Consider the following 15312-nt stretch of genomic DNA (forward strand, 5'->3'; position numbering starts at 1 on the left):
CAGTGAGTCCAGAGCAGCCAAACAAAAGCCATTATTTGCGGTGATCTGATTTATGAGATTACAATTAACAATTGAGCAGTCACATATGAGTCAGCACAGAATTTAGTCAACATCTTGGAATTGAGTGGAATGACTAATATGTTTACTAATGTTTTTTTTATATATATAATCTTAAAAAATAAAATGGTGACTTACATTTGTCTTCCCTCCCTATTTTCCCATAAATAACACTCTTTGAAATCTCATCAGGCAACCATAGATCACATCAGCCATATATTAGCTGACTAACAGGATAGATAAATTGTCTACACTCCCTATGTATTTCCTTAGTCTATGTAAACACATGTTCCATTACCATTATAGACTATATAATATTATACATAACAGTGTATCATACTGTATAATATGATTATATATGACAGTTTTATTTTTTTTATTTAGGCTTTTCAAAGACATTATTTACAATCAGGTTTCTTTTCCAACATGTCCTTTGGTGAAGCCTTACAACCACATATTAAACTGATTTTTAAGATGAGCCTTGTGGTTCTATTTTGATGCACTCTCTTCAAACGCACAATTCATAAAAGTTTGGGCCTAAAATAAAAAAATCTTATTGTACAATAAATCATTGAAATGAATGTATATTAAGAATTTCCAATCAATTAGAAAAACATTATTAGTCTGGACACAGTACAGCTGAAATCAAAAGCCTCAAACCTTCTTTTATTCTATATATACAAACGGACAGGGGCTGGGGAGAGACACACACACAAACAAAGGGAATTAAATCCACATGAACTTCAGTGGGTGAAGTGTGGGAACACTGGCAGATTCAGCTCTCCTCTAATCGCCCCAGGATGGGTCTGCCAGTAAACTGAACAACAAAGCTGTAAAGTACACTGTCGCCAAAGCAGGGAAACTCAACAACCCCCCCACCCCCCAACATCATCAGCACTGCAGACATGATGAAAAGATTAAATCGTCCTGCGAATGTAAATGTTTTGGTAAGGCATGTGGAGGAAGTTAAACCTTCTAACTGCGGCCCCGTTCCATGACAACTTCAAAAATTAACCCGGGCGGCATGTTGCTAAAAATGGCGACTGCTTTAATCGCTTTTCTGTGTCTTCTGCTTGTTGTGATTTTCTTGCTGTTTTCGTTTCTGCCTGTAAAGTTCCCTGTAGTGCAGTTTCTTAGGGTTAAGTCCGTACGCCCTCAGTCTCTGCCGGCTAAACTCCCTACCGCCCAGTTTGACCTTGAAGGACCTGGAGAGTAGCCGTCCACCTGGGTGCCTGGGCTTTTTCCTGGGCCACTTCTGCTTGTCCACTTTGAGTTTGGTCGTCTCTTCGCCGGCAGCTTCTGCCACCACCACCTCCTTACGCTCCAGCAGCTTGGGCTTCTTCTTTTTGGGGACCAATAACTCTTCTTCATCCTCCTCTTCCTCAGCACTCATCTCTGTTAGGGCTTTGAGAATGGATCCCTCAGTGGTGTCGGCAACTGTGTGACTACACCCAGCTTCCTCCTCCTCCTCCTCCTCCTCCTCTTCCTCCTGCACATTCTGCCTCTGTTCAGCATTCTTCATCCGATCTCTCCTCTTCTTCCCAACTTTGCCCTTGGCCTCCTCCTTCTCTTCCCTGGATAGCACAAAAAAAAACATAAGAACCTAGAGAAATATGAGCAACAAGCTGACAGTGAACCTAAACAAAAACTTTTGTTTTGCTTTTTAAGTAGTGAGGCTCAATGGCAGCCTCGGCTATTCGGTGCACAGCACATAAAAAACTCTGTGAAGGGAAACCGGGAAAGGTCTGGTACTTACTCGGAATAAAGGGAGACAAAGATCTGCTTCTTCTTCCTCACATCTTTGGCTTTGACCTGGTAATTCTTCACATCGCACAACTCGTCTTTTTCGGGCCTGACACAGAAAATTCAGGAATAGAGACGCCTCAGTCAGACAAAAAGTCTCAGTCTTTTTCTGGAAGCTAAAAGGATCCAGGTGTCTTGTGCTCTCAGGAGAGGTTATTTCTGAATGCCTCCATCCTGGAGAAAGACTAAAGTCAGAGACTTAGGTACCTGTACATGCAGGTCTTCTTCAAGGAGCACCAGCGATTCAGCTCTTTCTCATCTGCGGTCAGGATCTGCAAGGGGGAAAAGAGGCGCATGCTAACGGTGATGATACAAAGGGTAAACTTTTCAGCTTTGTTTGCTGTGAAATGTTGATGGTTGTGGAACTGATGGTCATGTTACTGCCGGTCATATGTTCGATCAGCAAAACATCATGAAGTTAAACAAGCCAAACCCAGCTAAACAGTCAGCCAAATGCAGATAAACATTGGCCATTGATAACAGTTCAACCATAACTTCTTTTTAGATATTTCTGTCAGAAAAGTGCTGTCTGTTTTCCCCTAAAAGTCAGTGGGAACGTATCGCAATTCAAAGTTCCCAGTCCAACTTATGTTCTTATGTTCTTCAACACTGCTCCAAAAGATGTCCCAAGGACAAAAGAGCTGAAATCCCCATGCCAACTGTAGATTCCAAATTCCACGCTCACCTAACATCCTACTCCTGTATATCTTTATCTCCCCTTCCACCCATTTTCCCATCCCCTTGTCAGCTCAGAGAGAAGATTACTGTCCTCATATCCTGGTCAGAGCTTACCCCAGAGGGAGCAATACCAGGTCAGACACAATCCGATCTCATCAGTGCTAGACACACCCGATCTTATGCCACTGCTGGGATTTGAACCCATGCACTCCTGAACTACAGGAATCTCTTGGATTCTAGTCCTGACACTTTACCTATTGAGCCACAAGTGCTCCACTTTTACTAGGCAATTGCACCATTCTCACCTCATCAGTACTCAGGCCAAAGTCATTGGGGACCACTTCCCTATAGCGAAACCTGCAGGGTTGGTCATCTATAATGTCCTCGTAGTCCAGGCGGTAGTATTCATCAAGGTACTGCTCAAAAGACTTATTCTCTGAAATAAAACAATTCATATAAATCACAGATAAATAGCAGATCCATGCATCAAAGCAAATGACAATTCTCTGCTATAATAATAATTCTTGAAAATAAATGTATATAATTACTAGGGCTGTCAAAATAACGGATTCATTTCAATGAATTCATTTGAGAAAAAATAACTGATTTTAAAAAAAAATAGCGCAGATTAATCGATTCCGTATGACCTTTGACCCCGATCCGTTCTAGTCAGTAACCATTAGACTGTAAAATGAAGAAGAGAGAAGAAAATGTGCTGCCTAGATCATTGAGATTCATTGTGTCCCCTAGGTTATATCTGTGACCTGAAATGCCTTGTACAGTATGTGAAAAAAACTTCTTCCCAAAGCACTTTTGAATTTATTTCCTCAACATATTAGGTCATATCATAGATTATTATGGCCATTATTTGAACAGTGAAAGTAATAAGAAATACGTTTTTGAACTTCAATGTCACTAATGCTGATTATTCAATGATTCATTTGAATTTAAATATTTAAAATACTTTCACAGCAAAACTTATAAATGCGATTCATTTAGATTAATTAATCACAGAGTATGTAATTAATTTGATTTTTTAATCGATTGACAGCCCTAGTAAATACAATGCAACAACCTACATACCGTAATTTCAACAGAATTTCAAATGAACAAAAACATTTTTTTTTGTGGCATACAGTCCATAAAACACTGATTTTGACATAAGCCAATGGATATTTTCTTGGTGCTTGCTATGACTTACTTGGGTCAAACACGGGCTTGTTTTTAGAGATGACCTCAGCGAAGTGGGACACCTTCCTTTTCTTGCCCATCAGAGGGACATCATCTTTGGAGAGCTTCTGCTTCTTCTTCTTCTCCTCTCGCTCCTTCTTCTTCTTTTTCTTCTTTGCAGGCTGCTGACTGGGGTCATAGTCCGCATCCATCTGCACAACATCAGTTCAGATCGGATTTAGACAAAATACCGGACTGTGCTATTGTCAAGTGGGGCAACCAGGAACATGACGTGAAAAGAGCTGACCTAATCCAGATCTGGATGGCCATGCAAAGGGGACAAAGACATGGTGACCTTGTATGAACATTTGAAGTAGATTGTGGTGTGAATTATTATGTAAATCTTATACAGGGGGTGAGGATAGTCACTATTGAGTTGCTCTGAACTTTATACAATTGGTTGCATATGAACAGTACTTAGGTATAATTGCCTTTTGTCATGCCCAATGACTTCACTGAAATGTAATAAAGCAGGGGTCGGCAATTACGTTTGGACCCGGGCCAATTTTTTTTCAGACAATGGCATCGCGGGCCATAGCTTTTGTAATGGGGGGGGGGGGGGGGGGGTTATAGGCCTACTATTTAAATTATTAATTATTATATTATATTAAAATAAACATCATCTAACTTTTAAAATGCATTTAATTTAATTCCATTAAAAACGTTTATTTGCTTATGTGCGCTGTTTTTATGCCGCCTGCTGCATCTCCTGTCGTCTCTCATGAAACAGGCGACTTGCCTAGCAACTTGCCGTAACTAATGTGTAGGCTACAAATATTATTCTTTTGGATGACGTGTAAATGATTAGCTGAACATTGCTATATGCTAGTTATCGATGCAAAATGTCGTTGTCAAAAGCCTTGAAAAGAAAAATTGATTCAGAATGCAGGACCTACAAAGAAGAATGGAAGCAGAGGTATGTGTTGAGCCTGCCTGCATTTCTTAATGCCAAGCCTATTAATTTAACGAAACATAGGCTATTTTTGACCTTGCCCACTGGAAGAGGGACACAGGACACTGTTGTTGTTTTTTTGCACAAGATTACGCGCACTCGCGTGCCAATACCGTTCCGACCTGTGCGTCATGGATAACTGCAAGGATGTTCCACCTGTTTTGTCACTTTAGTAGGACTATCATCTATACCTCAATAAATGTTTTGAAATTGATGGGATTGCTGTAGGCCTTTTTTTCTTTTTAAAAACATGGGGTTAAAAAAAAAATTCATTCAACAGCAAATTAACGTCATCTCGCGGGCCAGATAGAATAGATGGCGGGCCAAAATTGGCCCGCGGGCCACTATTTGCCGACCCCTGTAATAAAGTATGATATAAGTGTCATCTGAAGGAGTAAATGAACAATACAGATGTGGTCTCTACAGCATCTGTCTTTGAGGGGGAAAGGCATAGGGGGTTTGCTTTTCTTGAGAGGACAGTTAATGGACAAAACAGGCAACATAGCAGGAGCTCACAATAAAATCAGGGTCATCACAGGTTGGCTCATAGTATTCAGGCTTCTCGTCGCCATAGTCTTCCTCTTCTTCACCGTCGCCTTCATCACCCTCTCCTGTCCAGGTGTCCCAATTCCAATGGCCTGGTGACACAATATACAGACCTCACTCACTCACTCACTCACTGGAGAACAATGTCTGGTAAAACAATAGTGTTCAGACAACAGTTCTTACCATCTTCAAGTTCCTCGTCATCAAACTGAGGCTTTTCATCCTCGTCCATCCCATAATACTCATCACCAAAGAATTTCTACAAAAAACATACAGCATGAACAACTAGACCATAAAGACCATGTAGAAAAATCAATAGTGATTTTCAACATTAATAGCATTGCACAATTGTCAGCACCAGCAGCACCACTATTATCCTAAAAACAGCATTGTACATTTGAGAATATGAGAAACATATAAGCACCTCATTATAAACCTCATGCATGTACTGAGCCTGGCCAATGTTTATTTGCCTAGAGAACACGTTCCCTAGGCCTAGAGAACCTAATGGCATCTTTCAGAAGTGTGGCCGTGAGAGCGTACCTCCATGAGCTGGTCGTGCTGCTGTGGGTTGAACTCTCCCTCCAGGTCGTGCTGGCTGAAGGCCAGCTCCTCGTTGCCCGTCAGGTCCTGCAGCCGCTTCAGCTTGTCCATGATCTCGCTCCTCTTCAGGTTCTTCAGCTGCTTCAGCTGCTCCCTCTTCTGCTCCTTCTCCTGCGGGGAGCACCAGGAAGAGGTGGAGGAACAAGACAGGAGGTAAGACTCGCGGCACAAAGGGCTTTTGGTTCAACATTATCTAGGGACTAGTAAGATATGCCATATGCCAGATAAGCTGAGATGATCATGATCTCTCTTTCCTCCTCTCTCTGGTTCTTACCAGCAGGCAAGACATGTAAAGCTAGAGTGCTTTCCTTCAGTATTGTTATATTAGTATTTGCTGCACAAATAGAGATTACACCATTAAGTACATCTATGTACCTTCAATATTGTTATTTTTCTGCAGACAAATGAAGCAGTCATATTTAGTTATCTTTTAATGTCAGAATGGACAGGTATAAACTCTATTCTCTGCCTTCTCTGTCTAACTTACTAGACACCATACTAACATATAAAATGTAATGGCTACATACATTTCAGGGGAGAACTGAGGATATACACAAGGCTAACCTAAATAAATGAAATAATGGGAGAAAGACTGGAATGTCTTACTTTTTTCTTCCTCTCCTTTATCTCCTCCCTCTTGCGTTTCCTCCGTTCATCTTTCGTACGGACGGAGGTGGCAATGTTTCGAGGGTATGTTTTCACCTGCAAGAAATATATGAGCATTTAGACATGTTAACAACAAACATGCTCTAACTTTGTGGCCCATTGGGGCACTGAATCACCTTTATAGCATCTGGCTCCTCAAAGCGGAAGTTGTATTTCCTCTCAAAGTCTTCCTGCTTCTGAAGGAACGAGTCTCCTTCATCCTCAGAATCCTCCACATCGTCTTGGACCAACTCTTCATAGGTAGGTATCCTGTATAATAAACAGACATCATCCAAAAAGAAATTATTTTTAAACCAAAAGGTAACTGCCGTTTTACTGTCTGAAGAATTTTACACCATTCATTCAATTTAAGCCAATGAATCTACACAATGATTCAATTACCTACCTAAATAACAAATTCCCTACAGCAAGCAAAACCTTGTCTTGGTCATAAAGGTGATAAATGCCTTTCCCAGATATTCATTCTCTGAGTAATTTAAGCTTCAGTGCAAACAGCTGTATCACAGCATTGAACCACACAGAGAAAAGGAGTTATGACAGTATGACAGGAAGTGATGAGAGCCCAGTCACCTGTCTTCATCATCCCCCTCCAGGTAGCCCTTGTTGAGGACATAGTCCCGCAGGAAGCGCTCCTTCTCATCCAGCTTGGGGTCATTCCAGTACTCCTTAAGGTATGACTGCACCGGCACAAGAGCGAGTCAATTAATCAAAAGCAAAAAACCAGATCACACCTCATAGAGGTCACATCATCAGTGACCTCTATGAGGTCTTAAGAAAGTTGGTGTCTTTGTGCGAATCCATTACAGCCCCTTGATGGAGCTGTTCTGACTACACAGACTCACCATGTCCTGAACTTCCTCCTTTCCCTCCAGGTCAGCCTGCCCCTTTAGCCACTCCACATAGTCTGCCTCCTCATTGTCCTGATATACACACACACACACACACACACACACACACACACCGAGTGAGTGTGTATTGCCAAGGGGAAAGCCTTTGTGTATGTTGGAAATGCAGATTAACAAAAATATGAACACTGTGCAAAGATGTATGCATTTCTTATTGGTGAAATGTGCATAATATCCAAGGTGTACAAGGTCCTATGCTGCACTACTGAGCAGCTCCTGACCTTCTCTTCTTGGGTTTTGACCCTTCTCTTTAATAACATGCCATCATCATCACTGCCTTCATCGCTGTCCTGCATGAATTTGCGAAAACTGGGAGAAAACACAGACAGACACAACCCAGAGTCACACAAACATCATGAACAAACAAATCTATGTAGAACTCAACTACAACCTCAGGGCTGAAAGTCTTACAATCTGTTTGGGAAATGCGTACCTGGCTTTTATATCCCTCTGTTCCTGCATGTAACTGGGTGATGCAGCTCTCTGTGAGAAGACAGAATAAATACATGAACATGTGCACCCTACACAATAATACACATACACCTCTACATAATCATGTTCGCACATGCAAGTGAACAAGAAGTGTGGCCAAGCTCTGTAAACAGTACCTCTTGCATTAGCCTTGATGCATCCTCATTCTCACTGTCATCTTCATCTTCATATTTCCTAAGAGCAAAGACACGTTTTGAAGAGGTCATAAGAAAACGCATCACATTACTGTGACAACATGGTCTATTTGCCCATCACCCATTAATGGAGTTACATCAGTGCAAGCTGAAATAGACTTACTCACCCTCCCTTTTCCAGGATAACTTTGCGCTCATAGTCCCGCAAGTACATTGGCTTTACAGCTGCCTTAGATGTGGATGGCTCCTCATCATCACTATTGGACCCAGTTCCTATTGAGAAATACAGACAGGGTGTGAACTTGGTAAGACATTTTAAACTGAACCTGTTGATTTTTTAAGACCATGGTAAAGGGTGAATGCACTTGCCTTCTTCTGCGTAAAATGTTACATCCTCCTGATAAATCTTAGGATCTTTTTTCTTCAGCAATGAGAGAGTTCTGTAGAAATCCCTCTCTAACTTGGGATCAAGCTCCTGTCAATGAATAAAGCAAACATTAAACATTAGAAAACAAATGTAACATGTTTTTAGGCATCATTATTGGGCCTTTTAAAAGTTTTTTTTAAAAGAGGTTTTACATTCAATATGTCCTGCATTCATATAATTTGAGGGTATTTGATGCTCACCACTTCACTGTCTTCATCGGAATCCGAGTCCGATGTATCACTGCCATCCTCCTCATCATCACCGAAGCGGTCTTTCACTGAAAAAAAATATTTCACACTGTTACGAGGTCATTTCCACCCAGTCTAGTCTAGCACTATGTTCCAATCCACGTACTTCCATCTTTCATGCAGTGCGCTGTGTCTGTTTCTGCTGAAGTTGACTTAACGTTACTGGCAAAGTAAGTGGTTCGTTTCTTCCTTTTCATGCAAATAACGTTATGTGACAAACTATACAGTAATTGCAAAATAACTTTCTGTTTCAGCTTATCACTATAGAATATAAAAATTAATGGAAAAACAAGTTAGTAGTAAAGCAAGATAGTGTTAGCACAAGCCATGCTAATGTTAGATGTTGACTGTGACAACTCACACTTTTGCAGTTCCTCCTTTTGTCTGTACTTGTCATATTTCTCTGCAAATTTTGTATTGATCTTAAATTCCGCCCGACCAGACATTATGTCTGAAGAACCAACTATATTTCAATAGTTCAATACTACTTGATTTACAGATGGTTCACAGTTCCATTCCGCATGGAAATGTTCTTCTCTCTTTCTGTCGTGGTTCGTGGTGGCCTTCCTGTACTGCTGCCATCTACTGGAATGGAGTATCCATAATCCTAATAAACTAGACCCAAGATGCTTGGTGAGCGCTTAGTAGGCCTACAGACAACCTAAATCTAACTTTTCTTTAAAAAAAAAAAAAAAACCTGGCAACAGAAATCAGATATATTTTTGTCGAATAAAATTCCAAATTAGCAGACTTGGCCACCAAAATAATAACGTAATTTTACAGACAGATGGCGCTGCTGCGTTGATAAGAGGGAGAGACCTGTACTCCACAGGTATGAAATACCAAAGCATTACCAGTAGAGACCAACAGAGTGCATTGCAATATCCATTCAAACCAACAATTCTCATTACACCTTATAGAATTTCTATTCTGTGATGGATTATTCTATATTAGCAGGTCGGACATAACACTAGGTAGGAAGAGCCTGGCTCCATCCTCCTATTTCTATGAGTCAGGAGGACATTTAACACCCTTAACCCATATTCAATTTTCTAAAGCACTTTTCTTATCGTTTTTGGTTGACCTATTATGGCATCATTATAAGAGAGTATTCTATTTTTATTTTAGTCTAGAATGGGAGTTGCTGATTTTGTTGTAACATTTGTCATTTAGCACACATTGATATTTAATTTTGTTGGTACATCTGGAGATAAAAGTAAATCAGTAATCATAGATTATGAGAAAGTACTGGAGCTGAAATGGAAATGGAAATTCAGTCTCTCCCTTTATATCCTTTCTGTCCCAGAAGGAAGATTTTTGTAGGTCAGATCTGGGTTGTAACTCTAAAACTGTGTGGATGAGCACCACTTCAGTGTCAGGATCTTCAGAGGATCCTATTTGACCCACGGTCAGGAAACTGTTGAACTTGCACATAAGTGCAGTGTCTGACACCTAAGGCGGGAAGGAAAGAGGAGCAACTCATCATGTTCAGAAAGAGACGTGACTAGAAGTGAAATGAGTGGTGAGATTCTTCCTGGCTAAGCCAGAAGCTCACTCCATAGTCAGTGCTTCCAGGAGCTGTACATGCATTTTAACACAAGTTCAATGAGGCCTATGTGTGTGACTAACTCTTATTTCATTGTTTCTTAGTAATGAACTCTAGTCTCCACAATAATGTGGCAGGAATACAGTGAACATGCTTGAACTGGTAGTTTTCTTTTGGGGGGAAATCCAAAGTGAGTTATTGTCTCTTCCTGTCACACAAATGTCAGACATGTGGAGCAGTTAATATGATGCTGGTTTTTGCACAATTATCTATTCACGGCGTGTACACTTGAGTATAAAGACGGATAACATTTTAAAGACCCACCCATCATTCCTTTATCTCTCATCCGTATCTTGTGATGATTTCCACAGCTATTTTGTTTGCTTTGTAGATTAGCAGTATTGCTCATAGTCATTTCCCCTCCATAAATAGCTCCCATACAGCAGATAAGATTAGATTATTAGAATCTCCTCCTTGGGTCTATTTACATTGTCCACAGCAGCCCATAAGGAGGCCTGTCAAATAATAACATATCCCAATGCACAGAGGGGAGCTGACGCAGGAAGCGTGTTTATAGAACCTTGTTCAAGTTTTTTCCCCCTTTCCCCCCCTAATATCATTCTGGGAAGCTTGGACTCCACTAGGATTTCATGGGGCTTAGAGGAGGCTCCGGGGGAGTAAGGGCCCTGACATTTTTATGAAGTTGGAGGCTCGGGGGTGGGGTGTGTGTGTGTGTGTGGGGGGGGTGGGGGGGTTATGGGACTTGTGTCTGATGTGTTAGAAGCACAGCATGTAGGCATTTATGTGAGGTAAATTACCGTAGTCTGACATTGACTTAGGTTTTGTCACATTGGTTTGGAACCTCTATTGAATGCCTACAGATAAACATCAAAATCTGGGCCATACTAGACTGACCTCATGCAAAAAAGAGGAGAAAATGTGTTTGATGGGAGGCCTCTGCTTCTATTTAAAAATGTCCTGAAGCACTAAATGTATTGTTTATATAGTCTAAACGCAATGTTGTCTTGTGGTATACGCTTCCTCAGTGGACAGCAATGCAGCTGCTGAACATCTGTTGCCATGCAATGGCAAGTGTCCTTCCCTGGCCGTTATCCCTGAATCCCCTCTTGCAATCTCTGGGAAATGTAAATATTTCCACCCTACACGTATAGAGTTGGCAGCAACGCAAAGCACACAGTAAAGAGGTTCAGAGTGCAGAGTGTGCTACATTAATGACGGCTTTGATGTGGCCGCTAACCTGCAGTTCAGGTGTTTTTCATTTGCCCCAGATTAAGTTTTAGTGATACAGGGCCGTGGTTATAAACACAGGGATTGGGCTTGCCGCTGATTAAGAGAGGTGGCACTGAATGACACTATAACTAGTTGAGTATTCTAGTTATATTGGATTATAAAGAAACCTGTGACACAAAGACATAAGCTCAAATTGGAATTTTTGAAACACACAAGAGAAGAGTGGATTTGTGTGCATATCTGATCCCAGAATCATTCACAAAATGACAGAGTGATTAAACAATCTAATTTCCTGGAGTGGGGACATCGGAAGGAGGGGTTGCATCAGCTCAGTCAGTCTAACCTACTCAGATTGAATCGCTGGTATATAGCTGGAACACGTCCCATGGCCTCATTCCGCAGGCTCTGTCTGCGTGCTCACGGGGGCCATGGACTCTCTGCCTCCTCATCTGGCCCGGTGCTAATTCTCTCTTTCTCTCGCAGGGGCCCCATTTCCACTGCCCTCTATGGGCAGGCCTCATCTTAAACACTAGTGACAGATCAGCAATGGCTACAATAGCACCCTCACACAGTCCTAGAGCTTTTGTTACAGACACAGATAGTCTCTTTTGGTGGGAAATCAAAAGCCTAAGTTTTTTCCAAAGTACTGTTTTACCTTTTTAATGTAATGTTTTTTTATACACAATAAAAGTGTGTAAATCTTTTTGTTGGGCACTAGCACTGCGTATTCATTCACATAAGTGCATTCACACTAATAATTATGATTAAAAAGAGCACTGAAAGTATACGGATGGTGCACTCATAACGGTCAAAAAGTTGAGAGTGGAGTGCTGGACGCTTTTCATCCTGAATGATTGCCATTTTGGCTGCGTAGTAGGGGAGGGAGATTATAGACTAACCGATATTGTTTAATTACTAATGGTCTAAAAAATTAGTCTGCATCAGTCCTCTTTCCTCAAATCACTCTGTGGCACTGTTGGTATAACAAATAACTAAATTTGTATCTATTGTAGTGTTCATACAGCAATATGTATGTATGTGTGTGTGTGTGTGGGGGGGGGGGGGGGTCAAGTGCAGATTAGGTGCCATTTTACCATGTGCAGATTAGGTGCCATTTTACCATGTACTGAAGCTTAACATTTGTGTTTCATTGTGGCCAGGTAGCCCACAATGCTGTGTTCATGACATTCCCAGCTTTGTAAATCCATCCTGTGGGTCTGTGACACCTGACGGACACACACAGAGGGCGGTGTCTTTGTCAGAGAGGCCCATTGACAGGGACTGGTGCCAGCAGGTACTGGGGGAGGGGTCCTGCTTATTACTACACTAGGGGCTCTCATGCAAGAAAATATTTGTCACTTGGAGATAACGACAAGGTGAAATGTCTAGATTGGTACAGTGTGATCACAAAAATATTACCATGACGTGTGGCCTTCAATGTGCTTCGTAGAAATGGTCTTGTGTTATTGGTTAATTATTGATGATGTAAAAGCCTGTGATTCACTAAACTCCTGTGTCATGCTGAGAAAGACAAACAATGTGGGACACTTTGTGTCATTTTCCTTGATGTTTCCAGTGAATGTTAATGCACTATTTTATCGGTAATCAATACCATTTAAAGCACACACTGCTACTAACAACAACAGCAGTCATGTATTAGCCAATGATTAAAAAATGTAGAACACTAACAGTGGCACAAATGAATATGTGTTTTTTTATGGGTATAAGAAATCAATTTGCAGTACACTGTAACGACAACAGGAATATATGTGTTTGCATACCGTGTGTGTGTGTGTGTGTGTGTGTGTGTGTGTGTGTGTGTGTGTGTGTGTGTGTGTGTGTGTGTGTTTGTGTCTGTGTCTGTGTCTGTGTCTGTGTGTGTGTGTGTGTGTGTGTGTGTGTGTGTGTGTGAGAGAGAGTATGGGTATGTGTGATCTTGTTTTCCTTTTGCCATTCAGATCCAAATAAAAGCATTTGTGTGTGTGTGTGTGTGTGTGTGTGTGTGTGTGTGTGTGTGTGTGTGTGTGTGTGTGTGTGTGTGTGTGTGTGTGTGTGGGTGTGTGTGTGGGTGTGTGTGTGTGAGAGAAAGAGAGAGAGAGAGAGAGAAAGTGTTTACCTTTGCTTTACTGGTTTATCACACATCCCCCTCCAATAGCCTTGAACTTTGAGGTGGCGTCTGCAGACGCCCACAGACCACTGCCCTGGGGCCGCAGGTGACCAGAGACCTATTTTCTCTGACCATGTGCTGTTGTTGTGGCCAGCTCCCCAGCAGCCTCTGTGGAGTGCCAGAAACGTGAGAGCCCATGTGTCCGATAAGCCTGGGTGCTCAGGTGGAGTTGGGGCCGGCTGCACCCACTTGTCAGGGACAAGCCCCTGCCCAGGGAGGGACTCAAGGCACTCTAAATCGCTCCAATAAATCAGGATTCTTCAAGGTCATAAGAGATACGAAGGTTTGACAGATGGGGTCAAACTGACCGAGAACTGATAATGTACTGTAGGCTGTTATTTGAAGCCAGCTTTCAAATTTTTTTTAATAATGGGTACACAAGGATTTAGGTCTTACATGGTTGTTTCCGTGCAATGTGGACAGTTTCTGTGAGACCACGGTGTTATCAACACTGGGGGTCATGGTTTTATGTCCAGGGGCAGAAGCATAGATAAAAAGCATACCGTTCTATACTCTAAAGTCACTTTAAACGAAAGCATCTGTTGTACATACTAGCATAACAGCAGTCGATGCCTGTAAGAGTATAAAGATAATATAAAAACACAACTAAGCAATAAGGACAGTAGAAGATAAAGAATATGCTAAATATACTAAAATACAAATTATACTAACTAACACTTAATCTAAATCAATTCTAAAAACAGTATCCACATGTGATTAATCAATCAGAGGCGCTTGCAATGACTGAGGCAGGGACTGAGCCTGTGATTCTCTGTGCATAGTAAGGTAAGGTAAGGTGCTCTGTGTGAATGAGTGTCATGGGGATAGTGCAAATGAGTAAGTCCAACAGTGCAACAATGCAGAAATAAAGTAAAGTAAAGTCTATATATCTATATATTTAACTATTTTAAGAAAATGTATAAGTATGGCCACAGTTCGGCTGTGGCATGGAAGGAGGGGTTATACATATGTGCTAATGTGCTAATATAGCACGCAAACAGTGAGGCAGAAGACAGTGGTAAAAGTGGCTAGTGGACAGACAGTATCCAAACATGGAGGGGGTGAAGAGGCAGACAGACTATGCAGAGAAGTCTATCTCTCCTCTTCCCTTAAGTGAAGCATTGAACAGTTCAATGGCCCTGGGGACAAATTACTTTCTCAGTCTGTCTGTTGTGCAAGGCAGTGAGCGAAGTCTCCAGCTGATCAGGCTCTTCTGATCATGATAATCAAGATCAAGCAGATTAGGAGATGAGGAGAAGCACTGAACACAGAATGAACTACTTCTTGGTGGCTATCTGAGCGAGAGGTAAACAGGCAAAAACCGCAATGATCAAGCAAAAGATTGCATTCAATGAATTGTCACTTGTTCAGATAATTTAAATGAAGTTGTGTAAAAAGCTGTCCTACTGTTGACCTTCAGGGTGAAGATTGAAAAAGTTTCTGGGAGCTTATATTAACACATGTTACTTGTAAACCTGAATGGTCAAACTAACAAAATATTTGATGATACTTATTATCTTATTTTTTTTTATTTAATCCTTTAAAAGCTAAAACAAAGATTTCATTTGAGTATAGTAACTCAAGTATTTAAAGTGACCCGAATCATA

The 15312-nt window shown here is 41.3% G+C and overlaps 1 protein-coding gene and 1 non-coding gene across 2 annotated transcripts; both read right to left on the bottom strand.

The window, feature by feature from the left end:
- Positions 1 to 428: 428 nt before the first annotated feature.
- Positions 429 to 9279, bottom strand: kri1 (KRI1 homolog). Its single transcript, XM_076265495.1, has 19 exons — positions 9103 to 9279; positions 8694 to 8770; positions 8436 to 8541; positions 8234 to 8339; positions 8049 to 8106; positions 7874 to 7923; positions 7662 to 7749; positions 7378 to 7455; positions 7106 to 7212; positions 6652 to 6784; positions 6476 to 6571; positions 5810 to 5980; positions 5450 to 5525; positions 5237 to 5358; positions 3740 to 3920; positions 2844 to 2974; positions 2068 to 2132; positions 1814 to 1909; positions 429 to 1631 (listed from the first exon to the last, which is right to left on the bottom strand). Exons 1-19 carry the CDS (start codon positions 9185 to 9187, stop codon positions 1106 to 1108), a joined length of 2352 nt encoding a protein of 783 aa, XP_076121610.1. The 5' UTR covers positions 9188 to 9279; the 3' UTR covers positions 429 to 1105.
- LOC143103381 (Z30 small nucleolar RNA) lies at positions 2606 to 2701 on the bottom strand. The gene has a single exon (XR_012982799.1). It is a non-coding gene; the product is annotated as a Z30 small nucleolar RNA (small nucleolar RNA).
- Positions 9280 to 15312: the final 6033 nt, after the last annotated feature.

The sequence above is a fragment of the Alosa pseudoharengus genome, unplaced genomic scaffold (genome assembly GCF_046254945.1).
Source record: "Alosa pseudoharengus isolate Yale_2024_CS ecotype anadromous, Long Island Sound unplaced genomic scaffold, YU_APseudo_1.1 YU_APseudo_1.1_scf_4, whole genome shotgun sequence".
NCBI classification, from domain to species: domain Eukaryota; kingdom Metazoa; phylum Chordata; class Actinopteri; order Clupeiformes; family Clupeidae; genus Alosa; species Alosa pseudoharengus.